This window comes from Leptosomus discolor, chromosome 27 (assembly GCF_034619465.1).
Source record: "Leptosomus discolor isolate bLepDis1 chromosome 27, bLepDis1.hap2, whole genome shotgun sequence".
NCBI classification, from domain to species: Eukaryota; Metazoa; Chordata; class Aves; order Leptosomiformes; family Leptosomidae; genus Leptosomus; species Leptosomus discolor.
In genome coordinates this window covers 1,442,295-1,470,179 of record NC_141417.1, presented here as the reverse complement: position 1 = coordinate 1,470,179, position 27,885 = coordinate 1,442,295, and the positions used below count along the sequence as shown (strand labels likewise).

Sequence of the window (27,885 nt, the reverse complement as noted above, 5' to 3'; positions counted from 1 at the left end):
AGCCAGCAGCTTTTGGTGGCAGCAGGGGAGGGAGGGAGGTGGGAGGTGGGGTTAAGCCCCCAGCCCGGCTGGGAGCACCCATGGGTGCAGGGTGGGCGGTGGCCAGCGGAGGGCAGCAGTGGCCCGAGCATGGCTTGGGGCGGGGGGGAGCTGGGTGCCCCCCTCCCCAGGAGCAAGGTCTTCATCCCCATGACACCCCCATCGCGGGGACGGGCGCCCAGTTGAAGGTCTCCTTGGCGTTGCAGTGGGGGGACGAGGCTGGACCCCTTTGGGGACCGCCAGCTCCCACCGCGGTGACCCCACCATCCCGACCAAGACCCCCGTTTCCTCGCAGGCTGAGGTCTGCACAAGTCCTTGTTTCACACCTACGCCCCACCCCAGGGTGGCAGGAGGGTCTGGCAGGGCGACGAGCTGTGTCCGGCAGCCACCGCGGGACATTTTGGGGCTCCCCTTCCCTTGCCGGCGTCTTGCTGGCAGCTCTGGGAGCCGCTCCTGCACCGGGAGGTCTCTCCTGGCACCGTTCCCCGCTCATTCCTGATGAAATCCCAGCTGGTTTTGTTCTGCTGAGGAGCCACCGAGTCTCTGCCGTCGGTGGGGAGGTGACAAGGGCTGACAGCGCTGTGGCACACGCACCCAGGGATGTGTGCACCAGGGGGGGGACTCGTCCTGCCAGCCCTGTGTCAGGTCCAGGGGCCGAGCTCAGAGCTCCTCGGGTCCGGTTGCGGTCTCCCACTTGTGCTACGGGGTGGGTTTTGCAGGTTGGTGGATCCAGCAACCCTCCAAAGGAAGGGTAGAGCAGCCCTTGACTGCCCTGGTCAGGAGGGGTAAAGCCTTCTCCTCCCCTGGGGAAAAGTTTCCAGCCGCTGCTCTAAACCAGGCAGGGCAGCACCGCAGCCCAGATGACGTTCTCATCCCTCTGGTGCTGGGATAGAAGGAGAGACGAGGTTCTGTGGGGCTCTGAAGAGCTGGAGCAACCCTCTGGGCGGACTTGAGGCCATCATCTTGCCATGAGAGCCCTTCTCTACCCACAGGCTCCCCAAAGTCTTGGTGATCCCAGCCCCATCTTCAGGGTAGACCAGGATTTACCATCCAACAGGACGTTTTTCATGCAATTGCCCAAGTTTTCACTTAGTTGGGATGTTCACATCACACCGCATAGGGAAGTCTTCGGAAATTGGGCAGCATCTGCTGGATTCGGCATGGGTGTTGGGGCTTGCAGAGGACCTTTGGTGCTGGAAGGAGCCCACCGTGAAGCACAGCTCTACCTGCAGCCCATTGTCATACCACCAGTGCAGGTCTCCAACAGCACGCCGGGACCCACTCTCGAGGTCTCAGCACCCTCCCAGAGGGTCCGTTCCTTGCCTGCGTCGGTGGCCCTGACCCCACCTTCCTGCCTGGGCAGCGCTTGAAGATATTCAAAGCAACATTAACAAAAACAACAGATTTTTTGCATTTTAGCAATCTGCTTTCAAGATGTGGGGAGGACGGAAGCGGCGTTTCAAAGGCTTCGAGCGCTGCAGCCCCGCCAGACGCGGAGGCCTCCGCAGATGAGTCTCGCTGGAGCTGCTGAACGTGGGCCTTCAAAGGTGGGTTTGGGTGAAGAAGGATGCTCGGTGCCTGCTGGCCGGGGTGACGCTGTCCTCGGCGCGTTGTGTCCGTAAATCTTGGCTGTGTGTCCTCTCAGGGAGCTCTGGGGCTGTGCTTGGGGGTGTCCGACGGCCCTAAGGCGTGGGGCAGAGCCTGGGGCTCTGAGCAGCCACGGCAGAGAGGTCTTCAGCCATCCTTGAGACGCCCGTGGACGGCCATAAGCGTGGCTAGGCTGGGAGCACAGTGCTGGCAGGGACCAGCCATGTAGGCAGGAGGGTGGAAGGTCTGCCCAGGTGGTCCCTGTTCCCTTGGGGATGTCCACCTGTCCAGCACAACGGCGTCACGTTGGGTCTCATCCTGCCACTTGGCCAAAGCCGTGCTTGCAGGACCCATTGCCCGGCAGCGCGGGTGCTGAGAAGGGGCCTCTGTCGGCAGCGCAGAGCGGAGGAAGGCGGAGGGGACCGTTTTACACGCCTCGCAGGAAAGGGGGGACCTCGGCCGCCCTTGGTGGCACCGCTCCGGCCGTGCAGATCCGCCTGGACGCGCAGTTTGCTGCCAGCGCGGTCCCCAGCCTTGCAGCGGAGCCGCCCGCCCTGCGAGGAGGGAGCCGACTCAGCACATATTTGCTCTTTGTTTACTGGCTGTTGCTTGTAAAGAGGGAAGAAAAAAAAAAGAAAAAAAAAAGAAAGAAAATCCCCCAAATACCGTTTTAATAACTGCGGCCCTTGCACGCAACGTCCTGATGAGAGCCGGAGGGAGCTGTGTGCCGTCGTGTGCCGGCTGGAGCGAGGCGTAGCAGGCGCGGGGTGGCTTTGGACACGAACGAGGGGCCGAGGTAGCGCTGCTTCCGAGGCGCTGCTGGGTGAGGGCAGCCCAGCAATGAGCTTGGGGCAGCCCTGGGCCCGGGACGGTGCTGGACAGGAGGGGTAGGGGGTCGTAGCCGGTGGGGTGCCCTCGGATGTGGCGGCAGGGGTAGTGTTTGGTGTGGCCGGTATGGGTTAAAAGCGTAAAATCAGGCTGGAAGGGACCTCTTGGCACCTTCAGCCTGGCACCTTCCTCGCAGCAGGGACAACCGCAAAGTCTCACTGCGTAGCCGGGCATCCAGCCCCATTCCTGAGCGTGGCTCTGGGTCTGGATGGGGGACAACCTGCCCAAGGGGAGCAGGAGTCCTTGCCTAAGACCTCTTCGCTGGAGCAAGTAACCCCAGAGGTGTCTCCTCGCTCCCAAACGCCGTCTCTCAAGCTGGAAGGGTGCTGGACTCACAGCTACGAGTCCAGACCAGGTCCTCCTGGTCATCACCTTCACCACCAGGTCCTGCCGGGCTGATGCTCTTCCCAAGGCAGTTCGTGGTCCCGCCTTGTGCTTCTCACAAGCCAGCAGGCAGAGGTGGGTTTTGGTAAAAATTAGCGTTGGGATTAAAAGTCCCCAGCTGAGCCGATTTAGTGTTGGGATAAGCTAACCGAAGCGCAGACGGAGATGGGAGGAAGCCATGGTGTGTGTGGGGGGGTTGAGCATCACACACAGAACTGGGAATAGTTATTTTTAGGACATCTTTCAGTTTGGAGAGCAACCAAGTGAGTAAAATGATTCAATATGGTTTCAATATTTAACAAGGAGGCTGAAAATTGCCGGGTTGAAGTGGAGTATCTAGGAAGAGCCTGTGAGACAATATTTATGGAGAGCAATGATGTGCAGCCGAAAGGAGCCAAACCACAGCTTTTGCAAAGAGGTTATCGGATGGTCCTGGCACCTCCGTGGGGGTTCCTCTGCAGTTTGGAGCTGGCTGGAGGGCTCTGGTCCTCTGCTGGGACAGTCCACGCTGCAGGCTTGGAGCTGAGCTGGGCTGGCAGCAACTTTTCATGGAAGGGTCGTTGCTTATCTTCCTCCTGAACCAGGAACAAATGAGCAAAGAAAGGAAGGAACGGCTAAAAAGCCAAGAATGAACCGAAATAATCATTGCAGAGTAAAACACGACTGCAAACAAAAAGGCAAGCGCCCAAACGGGTGCCCTTCCCCTCCTCCTGCAAGCGCTCGGGCTGCGAGATCTTCCACCAGATCCTGTTTACCCCACTCCTGATGTGGCTGGAAACGTCTCGCTGAGCCAGCGCCGTGCCAGGACGTGTCTCTTGGCCCACAGCTCCTTGACACGGTTCGGTGGTTTAAAGACCTTGTGGGGGAGAAATTATTCTGGGAATAATTATATTAGAAATCTTGTGGGTTGGTAGCAAGGTCCTGAAGCTGAGGGCTCCAAAGCTAAAGATCAGCTCTCAAAAAAATACAGGTTTCTCCATCTCCCCAGTGCCTGGAAGGTGGAGTTGGTTTGGCATGGGCAGAGTAGGGGATGGGCGCCCCAAAGCCCACCGGACCAATGCGCGCTCCTCCTCCTCCTCCTTTACAAATAGGGGTTTTTTTTTTGTTTGGTTTTCCCACCCCGGGGAAGATTTGCTTGGTGGGATGAGCCCAGTTCTGGTTGCGAGGCAGCTTCACCCAGGAATGGGGTTGGGAAAAATGGGGTGTCCACATTGCAAGTGCCAGCAGTGGCAAGAAGACTCGGTCGAGAAGGGGTTTGTGCTTCTAAATGCCGAATTTACATCTGATCTGGTTCTGTTTTCTGCTACCCTAATCTTTCAATACCTCCAGCTCTTGCACTCAGATCCTCCTCTCGGCTTGACTTGGCATCGCTTGCAAATTGCTTTTACCTCCCTCCTGGTTTTTTAGGCCAAGGAAAGCTGTCGGAAAGCCTGTCCCCAACCAGTCCCTGAGGGACCCCAAGCCACGGCAGCCCCTCTTCCACAACAGCCCCGTGCCTCCCCTCCCAGCCCAGTCCTTCCACGGTTTGACCCCCCCTTTTCTCCAGTTTACCTACAAGTACCTGTGGAGCGATTTATCAAGTGCATTAATAAAGTCCAGACAGAGGAGCTCTGCTGCACGGCCTTTGTTCAGAAAACGGTTTTTGATCAAAGACAATTATCGAGTTAGCCCAAGGTGAGCTTGTTCTGTGCTATTTTAATCCAATTATCTCCCCATCTTTGACAGTTTTTACGTTCCAGCTTTCCTCCAAGCCCTGCACGCCCTCCTGACAGCAAAAGCTCTGTATTTACTGTCTTCACGCAGTTGGTTTTATTTTATTTTATTTTCCACCAAGTCATGATATTTATTGCAGATCCAGGGTTCAGTGCTCCAGCACACGATACGGAGATTTGCCTCCGCCTCCAAGGTGCTCGCTCCATAAACTCCTCCTCGTGGTGCACCCTTCCCGTGTCCTCATCTTCCTCACTGAATCGTGGAGTAATCCGGGGAGACACCTAAATTATCTTTAAGCTCAACCCTACCTGCACTGCACAGATGTAAGCTGCTTTTCCCCCCTGTCTTTTCATGTACACAGCTAAAGGGTTTCCCAGCTGGATTTCTTTAGCCAGGTCTAATTCAACCTGGCTTAGGACAAGTCTGGCTTTATCCCTACCGAGATCGCCAAGAAAGAGATGTTTCCTTTGATTCTTTTCCTTTCTACTCGCAAACAGAACTTTTCAGTGGGGTTTTCCCTCTCTCCATCTCAAAAAAAACCCAAAAGAAGTGGTTCCCTAGCGAAACACGGATACTTTAGGTATCCGTTCAGGTTAACCCATGCCAGCTCATGCTCACTCATTTCAGATTATGCTTTCTCACAGCCTCCCAACCCACAATGCTCTCTCCAGCCCTCAGAAACCCCCAAACTTCAGTGAGACCTTCCTGATTCCTCCAAAAGCATCCAACCCAGCAGTGCTCCGCATCACAGGACCCCGTTCCCTTTTACATTACCCGGACACAACCTTTTATTTCTGGTGACGGAGGAGAAGGTAAGGAACTGGAAGACACTCGTTCCTCGACAGGGAGGAATCAACCCTTAGGAAAGTCAGCCTGGGCATTCATTCCGCTGCCCAGACCTACACGAAACCCAGCTCGCAGCGAGGCAGTGATGTGGCATCTCCTCCTCCAGGAGGTTTTTCCACCAAGAGGGTCTCCCCCTTGCCTCGTCCAGCTTTCATCCATCCCTGCTCCACTCTACGTGCCGGCACCCAGCCGGTAACGTGCTCGGCGGCGGCTAGCGGCAGCGCGAGGAGACCTTCAGGGAGCAGCAGGTCGGGCTGAGCAGCAGGTAACGGCTTTTCTAGAAAGGCACAACCCACTACGAGCCTGGAGGTGTCTTTGTTGCTTGGTCTGGAGAAGACCTGGTCGTGGTCTTTGGGGGCTGGTTTACAGAGGAGAGGGACAATCCGCTCTTCTTGTCCAGTCCCTATGGGAAAAGAAGTCGCAGGCTTAAACGACAGCACAGAGAGGAGAGGGGAGAGCCCCGGGGTGTCTGTGGCTACCAAGGCACCTGTCTCTGCAGCCCACATGGCCCTGGACGAGCGGTTTGATCCCTTCCTCCTCCGATGCAGAGCATCCCTTTTTAAATAACCCCCTTGAAGTCATCTCCAGATTCTGCAGCTCATGCCCTTGCCTTTCCCTCCTTTAAATCTTACTTGGAAGCTTTTAGCTGATACATTAGCCCAATAAAGCCCAACAATTGGAGAGAAACCCAATCCTACCCCCACCCTACCCCCCTTCTCCATCGAGATCAAACGAGTTTTAATCAGAATAGAATTTCCTTTGACAAAATGAGTAAAATCTGTCGCTCGCATCCGCCCAGCCAGCCGCTCCTCAGCCCTGGGCTGTGTATCTGCGCTTGGTCCAGGGGCCGGAATCTCTCTTTTCTCCTCACCCCGGTCCTGCTGCCAGCCCCGGCTGGACGGCCCATCCTTGCCCATGGCTTTGTCACCCCCCGAGGGACGGTGGGGTCCAGCTGAGCTGTGCCGGGAGGCAGGGGAGGAGATACAGAGGATGCGAGCACCAGCCTCAGCTGCTGGAGCACCCAGGCTGCCCCTCCTGCGGGGCCTGGCGTCCTCCCGGCGTGCTCGGGGCCGGGGACGCGCTGAAGTGCCGTGGATGATTCGGACATCTGCTCCGGCGGCAGCCCCGTGGCTAGTTAGCAAAGTCCCTCTGCAAATGAAAGCTCCTGCCATGGCGCTCAGGAAATGGGCCTCAAACCCGACTCCAAAGCACCAGCAACTCGTTCCAGCCGCGGAGAGGAGAGTTTCCTTTCATCTCCAGCCAGGAGTTTAACCGGCCTTTCGTCTCTCCCCAGACAGGGCTTTGAAGGCTTGCAGGGTCCTCCCACATGTGCTGCTGGGGCTGGGAGTGGTGTCAGCTCTGGGACTGGGAGGGAGGAGAGGGTGGAAAGCAGCACCGGGAGAAAAGGGTTCTTCCCTTCGGGAGATGCTCAAATGAGGCGACCAGAGGGGCTCCTGCAAACCATCTTCACCCTGGATGGTCGTGAAGAGCAGGGAGCAGCCAGGGGCTGGGGATGTCCACGGGCTGGAGCACTGCGGGACTTGCCGTCCCACGGGGCCTCCTGGTGGTTTTGAACTTCTGTGAAGCCTCTTCTCCAGGCAGCTTGAAAGGTTTTGGAGCTCTTTGGGATGGAGGCAGAGACGCTACCCGCTGCTTTACCCAGCTTTTGGGGGGTTCTTTGGGTTTGGTGGGTCTGCTTTCTGCCCAAGACTGTGCTGTGGGGAGGACGAAGGTGGTTTATACAGGCTGCAGAGGTGGAGTTTGGTTCTCACCGGCAGGATCAGTGGTGTGGGGAAGGGCCCAAGCTCTCTACCACCCTCTACTCCAGCATTCGCTCAGTCCCCCTTCTCCAAAGCCCTTCTTTCTCTTTCTGGCCCTCTGTGACTTCGTTGAGAACAGACCAGGGCACGGTGTGGTGGTGACGGGAGGGTGATGCGGATGGGTTTAGGGGGTGGGAGTCCCCTCCTCTCCCACCCCAGTGTGTGCTAAGATGTTGCTCACAACTGCGCTCTGCCAAGCGTGGGCCAGCTGGGAGCCGTGGGGAGCCACCAGCCTGTGAATGCGAGCTGCCCATTTGCTCCAAGACGCCAGTGGTTTGCACGAGCGCGGACTCTCACGCAGAGCCGGGTGAAGAAGACCCGGCCTGGTGGCTTCTCCGAGACCCCTTTTTCCACCATCCCTCCGGTTGGCGTGGCTCCCGTTTGGCCCGTGGCTCGAAGGGAGGAGATGCAGAAAACTGAGTCAGCTTTGAGTGCTGACAAAGCTGCTCACATAAAAATAACTCGGCGTTCTTTGGGACGTGCATCATCGATATCATCCGTCTGTCTGTCTGCTCTGTGCTTTCGTGGCCTTATCCTGCTGGTAGGCTCTGCAGCATTTAGGTAACAGCCCGAGGAAAACTGTTATTAAATGTATGTGCTCGCTGGTGTCTTCCTTTTTTTGGTTCCCTGGATGGGACTGGCCCAGCTCTGGTTGCCCCCAGGAAAAAAACCCACAGTTTTTTCCCCCCCCTGTTTTCACTCCCTCCCAGTTGCTGACCCTTGTCGATCTGCTGTGAGCAGGAGCACAAGGGACCGAGACAGTTTGGTCGCTGCTTAGTGGTAACACTAAGTGAAACATCTCCAGCCGTCTGGGGAAGATGCTCTTGGACTGGGACCCCCTGGGGCAAGTTCAACCTCTGCCCTTCCAACACCTTCTTGCGCAGATTTTTCCAGAGGCCGTTTTGCTCGCGGGTTAAAGAAAACCGATCCTAAATGTTTGTCTTGTTGCTAACGGCAGTTTTGAACTTCGCTTTCCCACAAATACTTGAGCTGACGCTGGAGGATCGCGTGGCGCTCTGCATGGGGCAGATGGAGGTCAGGGTGGCTTTGGCTGGCTGGATCCTCTCCAGTTCTGTGCGGAGAGGAGTAACTGCGCACAAAAAAAATACATATTTGCCTCAATCAAATTCCTTTTAAAGCAAGAGACCAGGTCCGGTGCGCTAGGGGAGGAAAGGGTCAACTTTTGTGCTTTGTTGGGATTTCAGGATCCTGGGCAAGGGAGAGGGGAGGGACGGCTTGGCAGTGGGATGGCAAAGCACGTGGCTATGCCCCTGGTAGCTGGAGGGAAAACGTGTGCGAAGGATGGACGAGTAGACAGCTGCGTACGTCTGGAAATGGAGTTGGAGCTGCAAGAGATGTCCAGAAGTTGGATGCTGGAAGATCCGAGGCTGAAACAGAGGGATGGGCACAGGGTGACCCACAGTTGAGATGTCCCAAGGGTCAGGAAAAGGCAGAAACGGGCTGGTACGGAGATCAGGGTGCAGCCTGCAAAAATAAGAAGGACCGTGTTTCCTCTCGTGAGCTCCCACACTTGGGAAACTCTGTTTTGTGGGGTTCAGAGCTGCAAGGGGAGGCTCCGATGCCTCTGCAGGGGGAAAGCGGGCCTGGAGCAGGGCGGGTTAGGCGGCATTTACACATTCAGAGAGGACTGAACCATGAAACTCCCTAGGAGCAGAAGATGACCCTTCGGTTTCCCTTCCCACAAACCGGACTGGAGGCTGTAGGATCTCCTGGCTGGAAGTGACTCACGGCAGGAGTAGCTGAGCTGAGGCACAGCGTGATGGGAAGAGGCTTCCTGCTAACGCAGCCACAGCCATCAGGATCCTTGCTCCATCTGACAGTGAGTCACTGGCCTCTCATCCTTGGGCTACCGGTGCTAACGCAAGTCCAGCTGGGTACTGGGAAGCACTGGGATGAACCGCAGAGCTCCCAGTCAGGCCCTTGCCTGCAGTGTGCCCACAGCACCTCCCCTCGCATGCGTCAAGCGGAGCTGGGGCATCGCGGTGCCCTCTGCACCACGAGGCACAACCCTCGGCGCCTCCAGCTGGAGGGGGCTGGGAGGAGGTCGTCCTCCTCGGCCAGATGCGCGCAGCGGTGCGGGGCGAAGCGCGGGGGGGCCCTAAGGCAGAGGGGGGGTTGCTTTGCACCGGGGGCAGGGGCTGCACGTCTGGAGCCAGGGCTGGGTCCTGCAGCCGGGTCTGCCGAGCCGGGGAGCTGTGCCAGGCGGGGATGGGCAGCTCAACGCCTCTGTCTGGCATTTAAATCCGAGGCGAGAAACTAAAGGCAAGAATGAGAGAGGTTTTTACTCGCCTCTGAGGTGCAAGACAACAGGTACAAGCACAACTACTCGCAAGCTACAAAGACGTTGGAGCTAAACCATTCTTGGTAGTGTTGGGTGATCTATCCCGGGGTGAACACCACCTCCTGCCTGAGCAGAGGAGCTGGTCCAAGAAGTCTTTGCTGAAGGGGTGGTGTAGACTCAGGGTCAGGCTGCTCACCAGGCAGGAATGGGGTCACTGCTCGCAGGAGCATCGGGGCTGTAGGGCTCTTGCTCCTCCCGGAGAATTCCTTTGCCTGCAAACAACCACGTTTGTCCTCTTCATCCCCTCTCCTGGGGCAATGCTGGGTCGGTTTCCTACTGACCACAGCACGCATGGCCCCCCCCCTCCCCGCCCCACCTGCCCCATCACCTGGGGTGCCCTCCCAGGGTGGCTTCGTGTCTGCGAAGCATTGCGTGGGGTTTGCAAAGCAGCTGGGTGCTTTGGCGGAGAAAGCTGGAGTAAAGAGGAAGAGCAACCGCTTGTGATGATCTTTTATGACTAGCAGGAAAGCAAATCCTAGAGGGGGGGGGGGGGTGTTTGATCCGCTTCAGCGCTGCCTGGGACTGATGCACATTCAAGGGCAGAGCAAGGTTGCAGCGCTGGGTCTCCCAGCCAAGGCTCCGTGAGCGGCGGTGGCCGGAGAAGCGCTCGGCTCGGCCGCTGTGCCCCGGGCGTGAGCCCATCGCGCTCGGCTTCACCGCCCACCCCGAGCCTCGGCTCGCGCGGTGCCGGGGCTGCTTCGGTGGGAATTGTTCTGTTTGCGGGGAGGATGCTGGCAGCGGGACCCAGACCATGGCGTTTGGCTCCTTTGATGGCCAGATGGAAACAGATGGGGAAGAAGAGGAGGGGGGAAAACAAACCCCAAACTTTCACACGTAAAAATTAACTGGAACGGGCTGGTCGTCAGCGCGGGGTGGCGGTTGGCATCGGCGGGCGGGACGTGGGGTGTCCCTCCGTCTCCCGGCCCCGGTGCTGCAGCTCATCCCACCGCCCCATCCCGCGGCTCCGCTACCGAAGCAAAGCATAAAACCACCACCACGATTCGCTCCCAGTCTCACCAGCAACACCACTGGCCATACTCCATCCACCACCCCAGTCCCTTCTGCCCCCACCGCCCCCAGCTCAGGGAGGGGTGGTGGTGGTGGTGTGTGGGGGGGTGCGTTTTGGTAGGGAACATCTTTTAGTTCTTAAAAAGTTCAGCAAGTTCCAGGAACATTATGTCACTTTGACAAGGAAATGAATTGCGAGGCCATCAATCAAAGCTGCAGGCGCCCGGATCAAAGGACCCCGCGGCGCTCGAGTTCCCTTTTACAGCCAGAGCCCTGCACGATCCCCCTCGCCCATATTCCCTGCGGTTGCTGCAGCAACAGCACGCTACAGCGGATGCTTTGCATTTTTATTCGCACCACACATGTTTCCACTCTAACACTGCAATAACTAGAAAAACCTGCGAAACCAAAGCTGCTTCCCCAGCCTCCAGGGGCAGCGGCTATTCCTGGCTCCCTTTAATGTTCTCAATTTATTAGCGTTATCCTCCTTTTTTTCACGCAGGATAAAATAGAGATTATTTTTGTCCTCTCTAACAAAGAAAAGCAGCTTGCAATAGAAAAAAAAAAAAAACAACAAAAAACCCCAAACCCAACACCCTCTGCATCGAGGCTCGGCCTCTGATTTTGTGCCCAGAATTATTTGCAGACGTAATCAGGTCCTCGGCCATCAAAGCGATGCTATCGACGGCACCGGGCTCACACATGGACCGCGTTATCCCCGCGCAGCCCCAGCTCTCCGCAGCGGAGAGCAGGTTTGCGGCCCCGTTTTTACCAGGGTGGCACCCGAGGGTGGAGCTGGGGGGGTGGCACTTGCTCGGCTTCCCTGGCCCGAGACGGCGTTTGCAGACGGACCGTGAGGTACCTCCTGCCCCGGCCCCGCTCTGCCCACCCAGGGCAAGTCGTTGTGTCTGTGGGAGTTGTTCGGGTGGAACCCAGCTCCTCAGCCCCTCCTCCGTACGCTGTGAGGGCAGATGCAGCCCTGGTTTGTGCCACACAACACAAGAAAAATCACGGGTTCAACCCTTTCCCAAAGCCTGAGGATGGCGAAGCCTCCTGTCCACCTTCCTGACACCGGTGGTGTGGAGCATCAGCTCCACACCGAGCTCTTCTCCAGCGTGCCTTAGCCCAAAGACCCCATCTACCCGCTGAGACCTCCTCCTGTCAGAGCCAACCCTGCTCAACGTGTCCCACAAGGCTGGGACAGATCCTCACACTCAAGATCCAACTCAGAAAAGCCAAAAAATGTCACATCTATCACCAGTGAACAAGCAGCAAATTGCTGTAATTAATTTATTTGTGATTTGTGACATTCAGTGGTTCGTCTGCTCTCCCATGAGGTGTCCTGAGCTCGACAGCGCTGGACCTGGAGGCACAGCAGTGCCACGCTGTCCTTCAAACCATGCAGAGAGCAGCCACCTCTCTGATGGACCATCCCCTACGGCAGATAGAGAAAGGCCAGGACATCCCAGGACAACAGTCTGACGTTTGCTTGAGCCGGTGGGTTGTACTGGAAGGAGGTGAGCGAGCGCTCGTGCTGATGCTCAGCTCTCCTGGGACTCGAGAGGAAAGCCTGGGGGACAGCACGGAGCGGAGCTGGGATCACCAGGGGCTTTGGAGACCTGCTCATGGGGATGGGACCAAAAGGGCTTGGCTTGTTTTGCAGCCAAGCAGATGGCAGAGCAGGGATCAGCCAGATCCGGCGCTGGAGGCTGGTGAGGAGCATCTCCAGCAGCGCCAGGCTCCGAGACAGAACGAGGCTCAGGCTGGCCAAGACGTGCCTCCAGCCCAGCGAAGGACGCGGGTTTGAGGGGACGCCTCAGCCCCCTTCTAGAGAAGCCTTGGCTCCCACCTCAACCCCGTGGCACAGCTCCCATTTGAGGTCCTACAGCCTCTCTGGAGTTACTGGTGTGCCTCAGCCTGGCTTTCCCTTTGCTCCCTGCCCATGTGTGGTTTGTCCTCGCCTTCCGGTTTTCCACCTTTCCTTTCTTTGCAGACTCCTAACTGGCCCCGCAGGAGCCCTGCAAACCACCTTGCAGGCTCGGATCGGCTGAGGACACCCCAGCACCGGGGACATTTCCTACCTAAACCAAAGAAAAAAAAAGAAATAAAAGCTGCTCGGGAAGGATGGATGTGAGTAGTGAGAGGGGGGAGGAGGAGGACTAGGAGGGGAGGTGGGCAGAGGGGCTGGGACATGGTGGGAATTCAAATCTTCCATCTGGTGGCTTCTCACTGAATCAAGCGAGCGAGGCTTTTTTTTTTTTTTTTTTTTTTTTCCCCTCCATATATTTAATGCCTGAAATTTTCACTGATCTGTCAAAAGGAGCGCTATAAAACCCCCAGCTAGCTGGAAAAGCAAAGTTATTGAAAACAGTTTGGTGACTCATGACCTTTCCATGAGAAGTTTATATTAATATTCTTCCAAAAAAGCACTCACTGAAAGAACAAATTGAAATGTTTAAGGGAAAAAATACTCTTGCCACAAAACATCCAAATCTGGGTTAAAAAAAAAAAAAAAAAAAAAAAAAAAAGCCCGCTCAAGCGGTTCGGGGTGCTTAGCTGATCCTTCCTGCAGATCAAAGCTCATTGTCTTCCTCCTTTTGCTCAAGGATATCAGCAACAATACCAAACTTCACTTCCTCCGTCCAAACCCATTCTCCAGCGAAATTAAATTAAACTTATTTTCTTTAAAAAGGAAAACAATAAAATTTAAAAAAAATAAAAATTAATAAAAAAATAAAGCCCAGGCACAAGCCCGTGCCCCAGCTGGTGTTAATTGGCAGCTCCCCAGCCCTCGGCAGAGCTGAGCCAGCTCCGCCGAGCGCGGGATCAGAGGACGCTGGATCCTGCCTAAATCCTGCCCTCCCTGGGGTATTTTTTTCTTCGCCCTTTGTTTTCTCTCGCTTTCCCAGGCCCCTCTGATCTATTGTCTCTACGAACATCTGACACCAGGCGCTGTCTCGACCACGCTCCCGTGCGAGGGGTGGGCTGAGCCGGTGCCCCGCCGGCACCGCGGGGCCGGTGGGGAGGAAGGAGCAAAGTCACGGGGCTCCCTCCCGGCGGGTCCGGGTACCGACCTGTTTCTGAGCATCTTTTACTTCTTTCAGCAATACCGGGTGGTTTTCACCCGTTGGCGCTCTGGTGGCTCCCATCCGTGAAACCGCCGGCCCTGCCAAGTTGACAGGAGCGCAGGGAGGATGGGGCTGAGCCGAAGCCCTCTCAAATCCAGCGTCGTCACTCCCGTCTGCCTGGGACAGGGGCTCTCTGAGGTTGCCGCCTCGCTTGGGCCCCCACCGAGCGTGAAGGATGTTGGTGAGAAACCTGTGGAAGGAGGCGCAAACACGCGTTTCCTTAAAATAAAGCCAAGCGCCTGCAGGGTGCTGGCGTCCCGAGCGAGAAAGCAGCATCCAGGCAGGTCTAATTAGGGAGGGAAAGGGGTTTGCAAGGGTTCTGCTGTGAGCCCTGGAGGACAAGGGGATGCGAGTCTGGTCAGCGAGGCTGCAGGCGCTTGGCAGGTCTGTGGAGCACGTTTTTGGAGAAATACCTTGTGGCTGAGCTTGAATTGAGGTTTCTCTACTAGGCACGGGTGTAGCTTGAGCAAAGTTGGCCAAGTTGCTTACGCAGCCCCACCTCAAAGAGCAGGGAGGACATCCTCCTCCTCCTCCTCCTCCTCCTCCTCCTCCTCTGGCTGTAGGGAGCGGGTCAGAGGGTCCTGAAGAGGCGTTCAAGGGAAGACTGCAGTACAACAGTGCAGGTCATTCAGGATGAGTGTAATACTGACAAGATGAGAATATTAATTTGTTACAGGCAGCAAGACAAAAAACCCTAATAAGGTCATTGCCTTTTAAAGGACGTTCTCCTGCAGCCTCCTGGTCGTGCTCAGCCCGAGCCGCCGCATCCCCATCACTGGGGGTAGGCGGGGGGTCAGCACGGAGCAGGCTCATCCGTGTGGCAGAACCCTGCAGCACGTTACGTATTGCTGTTGGTAAAGCACGTTGTATATGGCACCTCGTTAGGGGTTATAAAAGGGAGCTCATTAAAAAAACATCTACACAGAGACAGGCATTTGTCAACTCAACTATTTATGTTTTATTGATATTATTTTAATTATATTGATGAATTACTGATTCTGTTTTAAACTACGTCGTTTCCCATAATACCCCTTTGTGCCCTCATGATAAGGCAGAATAACACCCCAAGACTGTAGCGTGGAGCTCTGCTGGGCGTGGATCCCAATATCCCTAAGGAGCATCATGCCAGGACCACAGTGTCCCTCCAAAGAGACTTGGGGTGAGCGCTCCCGATGGCCAAGAGCAGGGAGCTGTGCCAGGAGAGCGTGATGAGCAGGGACAGCTTGGGTGAGGTCAAGACACTCCGGGGAAGTAACACCTTGGAGAGGTGGAGAGGGCACAGGCAGGAGATGGGAAGGTTATAGGGGTTCCTGAAGGTGTAGGAGCTCTTTGGGAGGGGGTGGCTGGACGTGGGAGGATGGTGGACTCCAGTTTCATGTGCTGATTCTACTGGTGTGACCCCAGAGGGCTGAAAACTATCTAATATAAGGAGGGACCTGTGCAGAATATTTTATGGCTTGGTAGTCTGAATCTGGATCTCCAGCCTCGGTTAGAAGGGGCTGCGGCTCTCCCGGCATTTCTGAGGGGAGGAGAAGGTGGGGTTGTTTGTAGGCAAGCTCAGGAGAGGCGTAAGGGAGTGATAATGCTCGTAGTGCTGGGTTTCCTGGGGAAATGAGGGGCTGAGCTGGCTGTGGGTCCAGCCAGGAACAGGGTCTGGACCTGTTACACCCTCCTGTCTGCAATAGCTGCCATATTTATAAGGGAGGAATATGATGGTGGGTGGTATTGGCTTCCATCTGTATAACAAGGGCTATGGTAGAGTGCCAGAAATGCAGACAGAGGAAGAGAGATGGATGGATGGATGGATGGATGGATGGATGGATGGATGGATGGATGGATGGATAGATGACTGGGCAGATGGATGACTGGGCAGATGGATGACTGGGTGCAAACTCAAGCTCATTTTGAATTATGCCATTTCTTAGGAGCAGCATGGACACCGATCACTGTTGCTGCTTCCTTTGGATTCAGAGAATACCCTCCTGTATCGCTCATGGAACCATCCATTGCTCCACGTTTCCACTTGAATCTCTCATAGATAAAAGCCTCCTCTTCCAAACTGAACAAGTGAATATTCCTGGCTGGCTTTTGCAGGGTCAACTGGGCTTAAAAAATTCTAAAAAAAAAAGAAAAACAATCAAAAAAAAAAAGCCTCCCCTGAACACTCCAAGGCTGGTGCTCACATTAGCATAGGCAACGTCCCCTGACATCCGGGCAGCAGGCAGGAGCATCTGTGCCGGAGGGCTTGGGGGTGTCGGTGGAGGAAGGAGGGAGGAAATCTGGAACCCATAAGCTCCACTGATGTTTGCGTTACCTCGCACGGCTGCATTGGTCTGCGCCTGGTCCGCCCACGGGCCCCCTCGCCCTATCAGCAAGAGCCTTTCCCCAAAGTTATCCGAACGCCCTCCTCTCCGTAGCCCAAAGGAAAAACCAACCGAGCTCCTTGGAGGGCTCCGCAAGCCTTGGGAGGTTTGGGGAGGCTGAAGGGTGGATGCTCCAGGCTGCACCTCTTGAGCGGGCGCTGGCTCCTCTCCAGGCCGCCTGGCCGATGCGCTGTGGCCGTCGCACCTCGTGAGACCCCCGGAGCCCTTCGCTTGCGAGGCGCCGAGAAGATGAAAGAGGAAAGCATGTGCCCGGACTCCCCTGAAGGCAGCCTGGTGACCAGCGAGGAGGAAGGCGAGCGGCTGCACAAGAAATGCCTCCGCAAGCGCGGCCAGGGGGGCAAGCCGGCGGAGGACTGCGGTGCCCCCTCGCCGCAGGGCAAGCGGAGCAAGCGCAGCCCCGTCCCGCAGTCCTTCGAGGACGTGCACACCCAGCGCGTGATCGCCAACGTGCGGGAACGCCAGCGGACCCAGTCGCTCAACGACGCCTTCGCGGAGCTGCGGAAGATCATCCCGACGCTGCCCTCCGACAAGCTGAGCAAGATCCAGACCCTCAAGCTGGCCGCCCGCTACATAGACTTCTTGTACCAGGTCCTGCAGAGCGATGAGCTGGACCACAAGATCACCAGCTGCAACTACCTGGCCCACGAGAGGCTCAGCTACGCCTTCTCCGTCTGGAGGATGGAAGGGGCTTGGTCCATGTCCGCATCCCACTGAGCCGGGGGTATGTATCGCACCTCCGGCACGTCCCTCGCTCCCGCATCCTCCACGCATCTCCCCAGCTCGGGCCGGCGGGGGGAAGCGCCCAGCAGCCGCCCCCTCCTCACGCTCCACGTGCAAGCGATTTGCTTTAACGAAGCCCAGGCCGGCGGTCGGAGGAGGTGGCGATTCCCCACCTCGCCAGGGCCGGTAGGACCGTCGCAGGGGGCCGAGGCGCAGAGCCCTACAAGCGACTGATCTCGTTTGGCGGGGTCTGGTCCAGGGCAGGCTAGTGAAAGGTTTAAAACGAGGGCTTAAAAATCTGATTTATCCTCCCACGGTCACCCGGGAGGGTGCATAAATCAGCAGGCGCCCTCCTGAACGTGCTCGGGCTGCCGAGGTGTCAAAGCCGCGTGAGCGGGACCAGCGGCAGCCCCGCAGCCATCGGCCGACGGCTGCTGCGGCTCCCGCCGCGCAAAGAGCCCAGCCTTGTCCTGGCCACCCGGGCGAACCTCAGCGCCGTTCCCTGGCGGCGTTGGGTGGCCCTGGGGCCTCCAGCCTACTGGGATTTCTCCTATCCCCCTCCGAAAGCGCCGCAGATAAGACGGGATCCATAATCCCTTCGGATCTGTGGGCATCCTCCACCGCAGGGACATGAGCCAGGATGGCGGGGCAGCGAGGTTTGCCCACTCCTTGCACCGCACCCCGTGCTTGATGTACTCAGCACCGCCCAGCCCCCGCCTGAGCATCACCGGCAAAGCTGCTGTTGAGGGGAATAATCCTAATTTCAGTGGTTTGGGTCTGGTTGGGCTGGGAGAAAGAGGGAACGGGAGGAGAAGGGGCAGCTCCACGCTACTGTTTCCTGCAGCCCACGAGCAGGAGCAGAAAGCTCCGGAGGACATTCCCAAGCCGTGGCCTACAGGAACAGTCCACGGGAGCCCAGCCCAGCTCCCGAGAGTCCCCGTTATCCCCTGAACGGGATCAGGGCTTCTGGCTTTCCTCGGGCACGGACTCATTAAGCCCTGCCTTGGGTCGGCCCTGGCGCTGGGAGACCGCCGGGTCCTCCGGGGAAGCCAACTGCAAGAGGGGTCTTATTTTCTCTTTTTCGTGCCCCCACCACTAAGGGCTGCCCATGAAAGACCCTTTTCTGGTTATTTTCTGCCGGCAATTGGGTTCAGCCTCGTGCACCCTCCTTGCGTTGCCATCTCTCCTCCTGGCCGGCCTTACTGCAGTCCCGAGTCAGGGCAGGGACGTGGGTGCCCATGCCCAGCCCTGGGCTCCCTGCAGGCAGAAGCAACATATTTATACGAGAAAGTGTATAAAATATATCATAGATATTACTGGGGAGAGTCTGGACCCTGCGATGAGAAGTGCTGAGCGGGTGCGAGACCCTCACTTAAGCCGTGCTGCCCCCCGGCTGGGGCAGGGACCGGTGTGGTGCTGCAGCCCAAAGCGAGACCGCTGGTCCCCTCCTCACCGTGGGTGCAGCGTGGGCTCCCGGCCTTTGCCTTTAGGGTCCCGTCTGGGGTGGGGGAAGCCATAGTGCAAAAAAAATAATACCTGCTCTCCACCCTGGTCTCCTGTTTCGAAAGGCCAGAGGGAGCGGGAAAAGCAGGGAAGTGGCCTTTCTGAGACAAAATAAATCAGCAAATTCCTGCCAAGCGGCCCAAGCGCTGCCGGGGCGTTGGGGGACGCTCTGCTGTGGCCGACGACCCTCCTGTCATCGGGCTTTGCCACTTAAGAGCCCCCAGTTTCAGGCCAGATCCACAGATAAAGGTGCAGCTGCTGGCTAAAGGTGTTGACCAGCTCCCAGGGGGATTTCATTTAAGGCTGTGCCACATTTAAACTCTCGTTTTCCTGCAAGCCTTCCTAAGATCTCTTCTAACCAACGGGAAAACCTCCCATTTTCTAACCCCCTGTATAGATTTCAGTTATTTGGGGCAGACCTGTTCTTTAAAAAAACGAAAGCCTGTCCTCGCTGGCAGCAGGATTGCTGCCCCTGTGCCGTGGCTGGGTGCCCTGGGGACACCTTCCCCTTTGGGACAGCCAGAAGCGAAGCGTGTGGTGACTTGTTCTCCCTTTGAGAAGTCAAAAAGCTGCCGGGGACAGTCGGGATGCTGAGCCCCCCCTGAGCAGACCCAGCCCCTCTGCCCCCCCAGAGCCTCCCTCACCCTCTCCTGGGCATCACGGTTTTTTGCAGCCCTGGGGGTTTTGCAGTTTGCAGCCGGGTCACCCCGTTTCGGGGGATGTGGGGTGCTCCGTGCGCTCTCCCAAAAGACAGGGGGGCTGCTTTGTCCCGCTCCTGGCTTCGCAAGAGCGGTGGAAACAGCCCGGTGGGAGCTTGGGCTGCTTGGGTGGGTGGTTTATAAGAGCTTCAGCACTGTGCTGACGAGCTCTGCACTTGGTCAAAGCCCAAGTAAAGGCATCTTGGCCTTGGGGAGGTGTGGGGGGTCTTCGAGTCCCCTCCCCATCACCCCCAGACCCGGGGCCGTGGCTCTCGGCGCACGCGTGTGTGCTCCTGGTGGCGTGTGTGGGCTGCCGTGCGGCTCTGCGTCCGGCTGTTGACCTGTAGACCTGTTTATTTAAGCTGAGCACTTGGCAGGAGTTGTGTTCCCATGATAAACAGAGGAATTAAAGACCCTTAGTGATCTTAAAGACCTCTCTGCTAAATGAAAAAGCCTCCACGTAAAATCCCTCACGTCCCGTGAGCGCAGCGCGCTCAGCGTGCTTATCCTTGCTGGTTAATATTCATCCCAAGCGGCTCCGGTGCTTGCCTCGAGGCAAAGCATCCTTCAGCTGCACAGATAATAATCTGCTTCGTGCCAACCTGCAGCGGTATTCGGGTACCAATTAGCAGCTCCCAGTTGGGCAGGGAAGTAATGGGAGGAGGATTTGCTAAGCAAAGACCAGGAAAGAGGGAACAGCCCCAGGGGAAGCGATGCTGGAGTGGGAAAGGCTGCGTCTCTCTCCCGTAAGTGAATTAACCCGGCGCTTGCAATGGGGCTGTAATTTTATAATGTAAAGCAGCTAACGGCTGCTGCGAGCGCCGGCGTACTGGTCTCCACTGGAACTCAGCCTATTAAATATCAAAGGGTGCTGGAATAGCTGGATGTGGATGTGCCCTTGTTAACCAGGAGACATCATCCGGGGAAAGAGGGATTGAGCCCTCAGGCAAGAAAAATAATGTTTGAAGTCCCCCAAGCTCACGGTTTTTCAGCACGGTCTTGAGCACATTAAAATGGTTTCTTTTCCTGCTGGAGGAGAAAATGAGGCTGGAGGCTGAAACTGCTGGGGGGGAAAGACTGGCGGAGTTGTAAGGGGTGATATTCCTTGCCCTTCATTTGTCTCCCTGGATTTATTGTCTTTCTCGCGTTGCCCTCGCTTAATTGTCTATCCTGAAAGACCTTGGATAAATCTCCCCTTTGGGGACCGTTGCTCTTGCTTGGAGTCTGCTTTGTCGGGTGGATGTTTCCTTTCTTTATTTTTTTTATTTATAAATACGTCTCCTTGCACAGTATTAAAGCACCAGGGTACGAAAGGAGCTGGGGGGGAGCTCCCTTCCCCACTCAGAGCCGCTCAGAAAACGCACTTAAAGCAGCATCTGCGCCCCAAAGCTGAGACCCCTCTGCCGACCGGCAAGAAAGCACCTCCCGTCCGGCTGAGCTGCCTTGCCACCCTGGATCGGTCCTTTAAAAGCAGTGAGGAGCGGGGCCGTTCGCTCGCTGCTGGTTAAACTGGCCGGGGTGGCCCAGGACCCCCGGGCTGGGTCAGAGCAAGCCCAGGCGCTGGGCTCCTCCGCAGCCAGCTCCAGCGGGCGAGGGGTCGCGCTGGCAGCCACCACCTCGCTTTCGCTTTTGGTTTGAGTTCCCAGAAGAGGCGAGGAGCTGCCCAGATCCTGGGAGATCTGTGCCTGGGGGATTTTTCCATTTTCCATTCGGGTCAAGGGCCATGTGGCGTACCAGCCGCGCTCCCACCCCTCTGGCTCTTCTGGGATTTGCTCCTTGCTCTGGCACAGAGCGGGTTTAGAGGCCAGGAGGTTCCTCCGAAGGCTGCTGTCTGCCCCCACAGCCGGCCCAGCATTTGCCGCGGCGTCTGCAGGGGGGGGACAGGCAGAGGAAGAGACATTTGGTGCCCTGAAGGCTCCAGCTTTAGCGCCCCGGGGCAGGCGGAGCTGCCGTAGATGCGGGACATCCCCCAGACCCCCAGGGCTGATCTCACGCCCCAGCGCCAGGTAAGGGTGCAGGACCAGACGGGGCTGGGGATGCTCAGTCCGACCACACGGCGCCGGGGAGGCCAGGGGACACCCCGACGGCTGCGCGGGAGCGCGGGGTGGCATCACCTTGCCGACCCGAGCTGCTCTGCCACGGTTCCCGGAGCCCAGCCCGGAGCAGGGAGAGCCACAGGCTGCCCGGCCGTCCCTCTCCGGGCCCCTGGGCACGACACGAGGCCATGTCAAAGGGGCAACTGGGGCTGCCGTTAACTTCACCGTCAGAAAAACCTTGTTTTCCAGAAAAAACTCCCTCCTTTCTATTAAGGACTTGACACCAAACCTGCCCGGGGAGGGCCAGGCTCCTCTCCATCGCAGGAAGGCAGGTTCTCAGCGCTGCTCAGGATTAGTTAAAATTAAAACAGAGATAAAATTACAGAGCCAGCCCTTGCGAGGAGCATTAAAATGTCTGCCGGTTTACGATCCCCGCGAGGAGACGGGCTCGCTCGATCTCAGCTGCGTTCGCTTAGCCCAGAGGAATGCCTTTGAAACGAACCCGTATTTCATTGCCGAATGTCACGGGAATGCACCTGGGATCTGAGGGGGAACGCAGGAGATGCGTTAACAAGACGGGCTTTGCATTTAATTCCTTTTTATAGGGCTGTACCTGAACAGAGACGAGGGCGTTAACGCAGCGGAGGGAGGGAAGGGCAGCCGGGGCGCCGAGGGCGGGCTCGCAGAGCCTTGCATCCCCCCCAGCTCCGTGGTCTGCCCCACACCAGCCCCGTGAACATCCATCCCCACGCTCGGAGCGGGGCTGGGCTCCTCCGGAGGCTCCCGCAGCCCTTCGGCAGCCTTCGAAATCGCGCCGCGAGGGCGTCGTTGGGCCTCAGGCCTTGTTGGCTTGAGAACGGCCGTGCCGCGAGGCGAAGGGGAGGGTGTCGAGACGCTCGTGCCTGCGCGTCCCGCACCCCAGGACAGCCCTGCGCTGGGCCGGGTGGGCGCCAGCCTTTCTGGCTGCCCGTTGTGCCGCGCACCGTTGCCCTTGAGCACCGCGGGCGTGCACAGAGCCCGTCACGGACCTTTCGGACCACGGACCCGAGGGGACAGCAGTGGGACGCGTCGGGCTTTGGGGATTTATTTTGTTTTCCTCTCTCTGCCACTGGGCTCGGGCAGGCTCTGTCCTGCCTCGCCAGCCCCGCGGGCAGCCCTGCCTGCAGAGAGGGTGGGCAGGGGCTGCCCCCAGCAGCCTGCCAGCCCCCCGTCTGCATTACCTCAGCAGGGCCCGGGGTGAATTACTGGAGGGTTTGATTTATTCCTCTCCAGGCTCCTCTCCGGAGAGTTAAAGGTCTCCGCTATTATGCAAGGAAGGACTAGAAAAGCAGAAGGCAAAGCCGGGGGTGATGGAATAAAACCAGAGAGCTGAGGGTGATGGGGAGGAAACCCAGAGAGCAGCAGGGCCAGCAAGATGAAGCCATTCCCCCCCGCCCAGGGCTTGATGCCCCTCGCCCCTGCTATGGCTGGTCCCTCAAGACCTGCTGGAGCCACTCCTAATCTCCCCCAGCCCTTGCAGGAGATGTTTTCCCCCTGCCCAAGGTCCGGATCAGGCCCCGGCTTGGCTTGCCCTGCTCCCGCTCTCCGTTCACCCGCCCCACGGCCGCCGGCTCCAGGCTGGCGGCCGGCGTTGACTGTAGGCGCCCGGCGGCTCTGCAGGGTCCCCTCCGGTGTCACCCACCCCGGGGACAGCCTGTCGTCCTCCGGGCTGGAGAGGGAACAGTTCATCATGGGAAAACACCAGTCCTCCCCCCCCGGCCCCGAGCGGTTCGGCTGCTTTCCCTCTCCATCCTCCCCGAGCACCACGTTTGGGGTAAAAGCCGCGATTGTTTTTGGAACGCTCGCGGTCCCGGGCTCAGGTGTGGGGACATTTCCCAGCGCGTCCCATGCAAACCCTTGCGGCTCTGGGGAAGTCTGCGAATGCGAAGCACGAAGGCTCGGGAGCCAGCAACCGAACGCGGCTCTTCCCCCCGCCGGCTTCCCAGCCGAGCACCGGATTCTGCATGATTTTGGGAAGCTTGGGCTGGCCGTGCCGAGCCAAAACCTCGGTGACTTGGCAGCCAGGCTGACCCTGCCTTGTCTCCCCTCAGGTCTCACGCCTCTGCCTCGACGGAAACAAGCAGCAGCTCGCCAGCGCCCGGGCACCCAGCCCCAGCCACCCCGCGCTCCTCCAGCACCCGAAAACCGACAGCAGCCTCCCTGGCGAGCAGGAGAGCACGAGCCCCGTCCCACCCCGCCAAACCTCTGACCCTCTCCAAACCCCAGGGCTGGGGCAGAGGGACCCGAACCAGGACCTGGGTGGTTTTTGCTTGGAATGAGCTTGGTTGGATGCTGCGTGTGAAACTCTTTAGGGTGTAATTTATTTTTGACTCGCAGGTAAGAAATAGTCGAGTTTTAGCTGCTCTGGTACCAGCCGAGCCTGCGGGGAAGCCGATGTCCCCGGCTCAGCGGGCTCTGTCCTCCCGGAGGCGTCCCCACCTCTGCCTGCGGCCAGCCAGGACGTGTCGGCAGCTGCCTTCTGCCAGGACCAGGCAGGACAACTCCCGTCGGGAAGACGGGAAAGGCTCGGACCCTCCTGCGCTGGCCTGGTCCTGGCTGCTTCCCCCAGGGATGTGGAAAAGCAGCGTCCAAGGGTTTGGCCGAGGACGGAGCACCGAGCCCAGCACGGCGCCGCTTTCATCCTGCCCTGCAGGGCTGCGCCGCAACGATGCCGCGGTTCGAGCTGCCGCCGGACACGCGAAGCGGATTTTGGGGGGCGGCTGCTGAACCCCCTCAACCAACCCCGAGGCTCACGACGCCCTCCACTCACCAGAACCCTGCGGACGTGTCACCAAATCACCCGCTCTGCTGGAACAACCCAATTTCTTGGAAATTACTGGAAAACAAGGCTGGATGCGTTCCCCACAGCCATGCGAATGGGGGAGTTTGGGGACACCTCCGGAGCGGGGCTGCTCGGGGGGGATTCAGGCTCTTTTGGGGGCAAGAACAAGTTGGGGGGGATGCGCTGGGGGGGTGATGGAGGGGCGTCGGGGTTTCCAGACGATCCCAATAAAGTCCAGGGGGAATTTTCCAGGGTTCGACCCTTTTGTTTCCTAAGGAAATGGTGCTGTCGCAAGCACGAGGCGGCGCGGCCGCGCGCCCACCCCTGCACCCTCCCCCAGCGCTGCTGCTCGGGCAGTTTTATTTGAATCGGGCAAAAGAGAATCAGGTATTTTTGCTTGTTATGGCAGAGAAAGGGGGGGGGGGGGGGGGAAAGTCCCTGGGAGGCTGCAACAGGGGTGCAGCCCCAAATAACCCACACGGGAGAGGTGCTATGAACGACTCAACAGCAGGGTTTCAATCAGTGAGCACGCTTTATTACACACCAGAGAATCCAACGAGAAGCGACAGCAAGGCTCAGACTACCTTTTTCTATGTAATTCTCAATTTTTTTATGTACAAGGTGAGTGGATTCCCTGCTCTGGGGAGCTGACCGCAGCCTTTAAGAAGATCTGAATGTGCTTAAAAAAATAAAAATTCCATTAAAAAGAGGGTTGTGGGTGGCTTCATTAACCGCATCAGACGAAGTATTTTACACATGAAAAATGAAACCACCTTTAGAATTACAAATTTTCTTTCAAAAAAATAAAATGTGCTTTAAAAATAAAGGGGAAATACCTCTTTGTGGAGATTCAGGCTTCCAACCCTAATTTAAAAAAAAAGGGTAAAGTATCTTTGTAAAAATTATTTTTAAGTAACACTTTGTTGAGTCTTTTTTTTAAAAAAAAAAACTATATTGACTTAAAATGAGCGAAACATCAGCCCTAAGGAAGGAACAACAGTTTGAACCAAGGTCTTGGGTTCTTTTTCAATGCCCACAGTCACGGTTGCTGTTAGCAAAGACCCAGAAAGTTTTGGGGCAAAAAGGTGTTTGGGGCAAGGAGGGAGGGATCTGGAGATGTTCTGGCCCTTAGCATCTTCACAGGTCTTGGCGGTAAAGGCCCGGTCAACCCCGTCCCCGAGGGACGGCCACCCCAGCACGACGCTGGGGGTCCCACAGCATCCTTGGCGCGGGCGGCCCTGGTGCCGCGGGGGCTTTTCTTGCCGCGCCAACAAACCTTCCCGTCGGCTGGAAAGCGCGAGCGACTTTTGTGGGCCCCGGTGCCCGGTTTGGAGGGCCCGTCCCCCATTTACAGTGGGGCGGAGTGTGCTCGTCCGGGATGCACGGGGACGGCAAGAGGGACGGCTGCAGAGGAGACCTCCTCCCCCGAGCTGAGGACGCCCACCATCAGCTTCACGGCGGGACTCCCCTGCCCCATGGTCAGCTGCTGAAACGAGGCGGGTGGGAGCTCGGTGGGGTCCCTCCCTCCGTCCTAACCGAGAAGCGGTGGGAGCACCCAGGCAGCCGCGCACCCACCCACGCCTGGGCTTCGGCATCACCACGGCACGACCTCCACCCACGGGACCCCACCACCTCCTCCAGCCTCCGTGCTCGGCGGACGCCACGGAAAGGGGTGTTGAGGGGGGACCTGGGGACGAGGAGGTGACACCCCACGGGGAGGGGGGACCCTTCCAAGCAAGCAGGTAACTCCGCTAGAAGGACCACCCTGGCGTGAGCACCCACGCTTCGCCGCCGCGTCGTTTGGCCCCGTCTTGGGAGTCGCAACCACAAGCAACTGGTGCCACTGGGGCGACGCAAGAGGGGAGCGAACGCAGAGGGGCTGCTCAGGGTTTTTGGCTCCGGCTTGGGGTGTTCCTACCCTGTGGGGCACGTAGGATGAAGGCTTTCTGGGCCACCCACCCCAGCCCAGGCTGGGGGACGCTCACGAAGGTCTCGCTGGGTGCTCCCAGCTATTCCTGCCAGGCTGGAGGCTGGCAAGGGCCAGCCCTTGAATTCATGAGCTGAACCGAGCGCAGCTTCTTTCCCCCGGTATCTTGTCCTGATCAGAAAACCTGAAAATGGGAAAGACTACAGGAGTTCAGAAGTGAGGAAAGAGGCCGTTTGTTTGGGGCATTTTCTCTCCTTTAAGGCAGGATCAGCTTCCCCAGCTGAGCTCACCCCGCTGCACCCACAGCTTTCTCCTGGTGGAAACCGGGGCACAAAGTCTCCTTTGATGTTGAGCTTTGAGCTTCCTCAGAGGCGAGGAGCGGCCGTGACCCGCTTTGCTCCAGCACGGCTCCTGCGTGGCACGAGCCCCGCTGGGACCCACTGGGAGAAACGGGGATGAGGTTGGAACTGAGCAGGGAAGGGAACCCCGAGGCCAACGACGGGAGAGGTGGTGGCAGAGGAGGAGCCGTGACACGAGGGCTGTGGGATGCCCAGCTCAGCCGAGGGGATGGAGCGGAGGGAAGGGGCTGCAGCGGGTGGCGCTGGGGGAAGGGGTGGCGCTGGGGGAAGGGGTGGCACCGGGGGAAGGGGTGGCACTGGGGGAAGGGGTGGCGCTGGGGGAAGGGGTGGCAGCACCAGCCTCAGCTCGGGGGCACCAGAAACACCCGAGTGCCCCAAGGCTGGAGAAGCAGCGGATCCTTCCCACCACCCCACAGCCCACCTCAGGGGGAGACCCGTGGGGTGGAGGGGCAGCATCTCCCACTGCCAGGCTCTGGAGAAGACAGAGAGAGGTTCCGGGGTGCTTTTTAACCCCTTCCTGCCCAAGCTGCCCTGTTGCAATGTGATTTCCCCCCCCCCTTTCCTGTCCAGCAAGAGGCTGCCACGGCGGGTGCCCACCCCAGGACCACCTTGCAGGGCAAGTGTGGGGACCCGAGCCCCGGCAGCGAGGAGGCAGCCACCACAGGGGTACAGACAGCGCTGCGGCGTGGCCACGACGACCTCGCTGTGCGGCACTCAGCTGTAAAGGATCTCACACCCTCCCACGTCTCCGTGCCCTCGGCCAGCGCTGCTGGACCCCAGCTCTGGGCGGTCTGAGACACAGAAATGTTTTATTCTTCCAAGATCCTTTTTTTTTTTTTTTCTTTCTTTCTCCTTCTTCGATACTTTTTTTTTTTCTTTTTTTTTTTCCTTTTTTTTTGTACAAAATCTCCTCCCTGTGCCTGCAGACAGAGCCTGGCCACCTCCCGAGCTCAGCCAGGTCTCAGCGTCCCTTCCAGCCCAGCCCAGCTGTCCCCAACCCCGCTGCAGCCCAGCAGGGACCTGTCCTTGCAGGGGCAATCCCAGGGAAGACATGGGGAAGGGCTCTCGGGGTCAGGAGCCACACGATGCCCTGTTGCAGTACGAGAGGGGAAAGCGGCAAATCTAGAGGGACACCTCATTTTGGGGGGCCTGACCCTGCCTCTGTCACCCCAAGACAACCTGGACAGAGACAGGCACTGCAGTGCTGGGGCTCTGGGCATCCCTGGGGGAGCCGAGTACCAAGCAGAGGGTGACGGGACTTGATTTGAGCTCAGCTGGGGAAAAGGAGCCCATGGGGGTGCTGGGCGCGGGCTGGGGGGTGCAGCTCAGGGTGGGCGCAGGGGGGTGACTGGAAGACAGCTGGGCTGCCCCTGCTTTGGGGATGACAGGGGTCTACATCGACACAGATCCTCTGGTTGCCGAAAAGGGCTCAAGGCACCTTGGTTAACGTCCACACGAAGAGGTGTTTGTTCCCGAAATTCCCATGGAAAGAAGAGTACGGAAGGTTCACATTAGCACACGTCAATTGTATATAGTGCAAATCAGAGCCCCGGCGCCAGAGGGTTCACGCTCTGGTTAGTGGTTAGGATGAGCCACGGGTGCGATCCTGGGCACTGCAGCCACTCCAGCCCTCGCTCTTCTCCCGCCGCATCGTCCGCAGCC

At 58.0% G+C, this 27,885-nt stretch overlaps 1 protein-coding gene across 1 annotated transcript; it reads left to right on the top strand.

Annotated features, from left to right (window-relative positions):
• The first annotated feature begins 16,372 nt into the window (after positions 1-16,372).
• LOC104344611 (twist-related protein 2) lies at positions 16,373-23,222 on the top strand. The gene is made up of 2 exons (XM_086478687.1): positions 16,373-16,880; positions 23,207-23,222. The coding sequence occupies exon 1, from the start codon at positions 16,388-16,390 to the stop codon at positions 16,871-16,873; it is 486 nt and encodes a 161-aa protein (XP_086334813.1). The 5' UTR covers positions 16,373-16,387; the 3' UTR covers positions 16,874-16,880; positions 23,207-23,222.
• Positions 23,223-27,885: the final 4,663 nt, after the last annotated feature.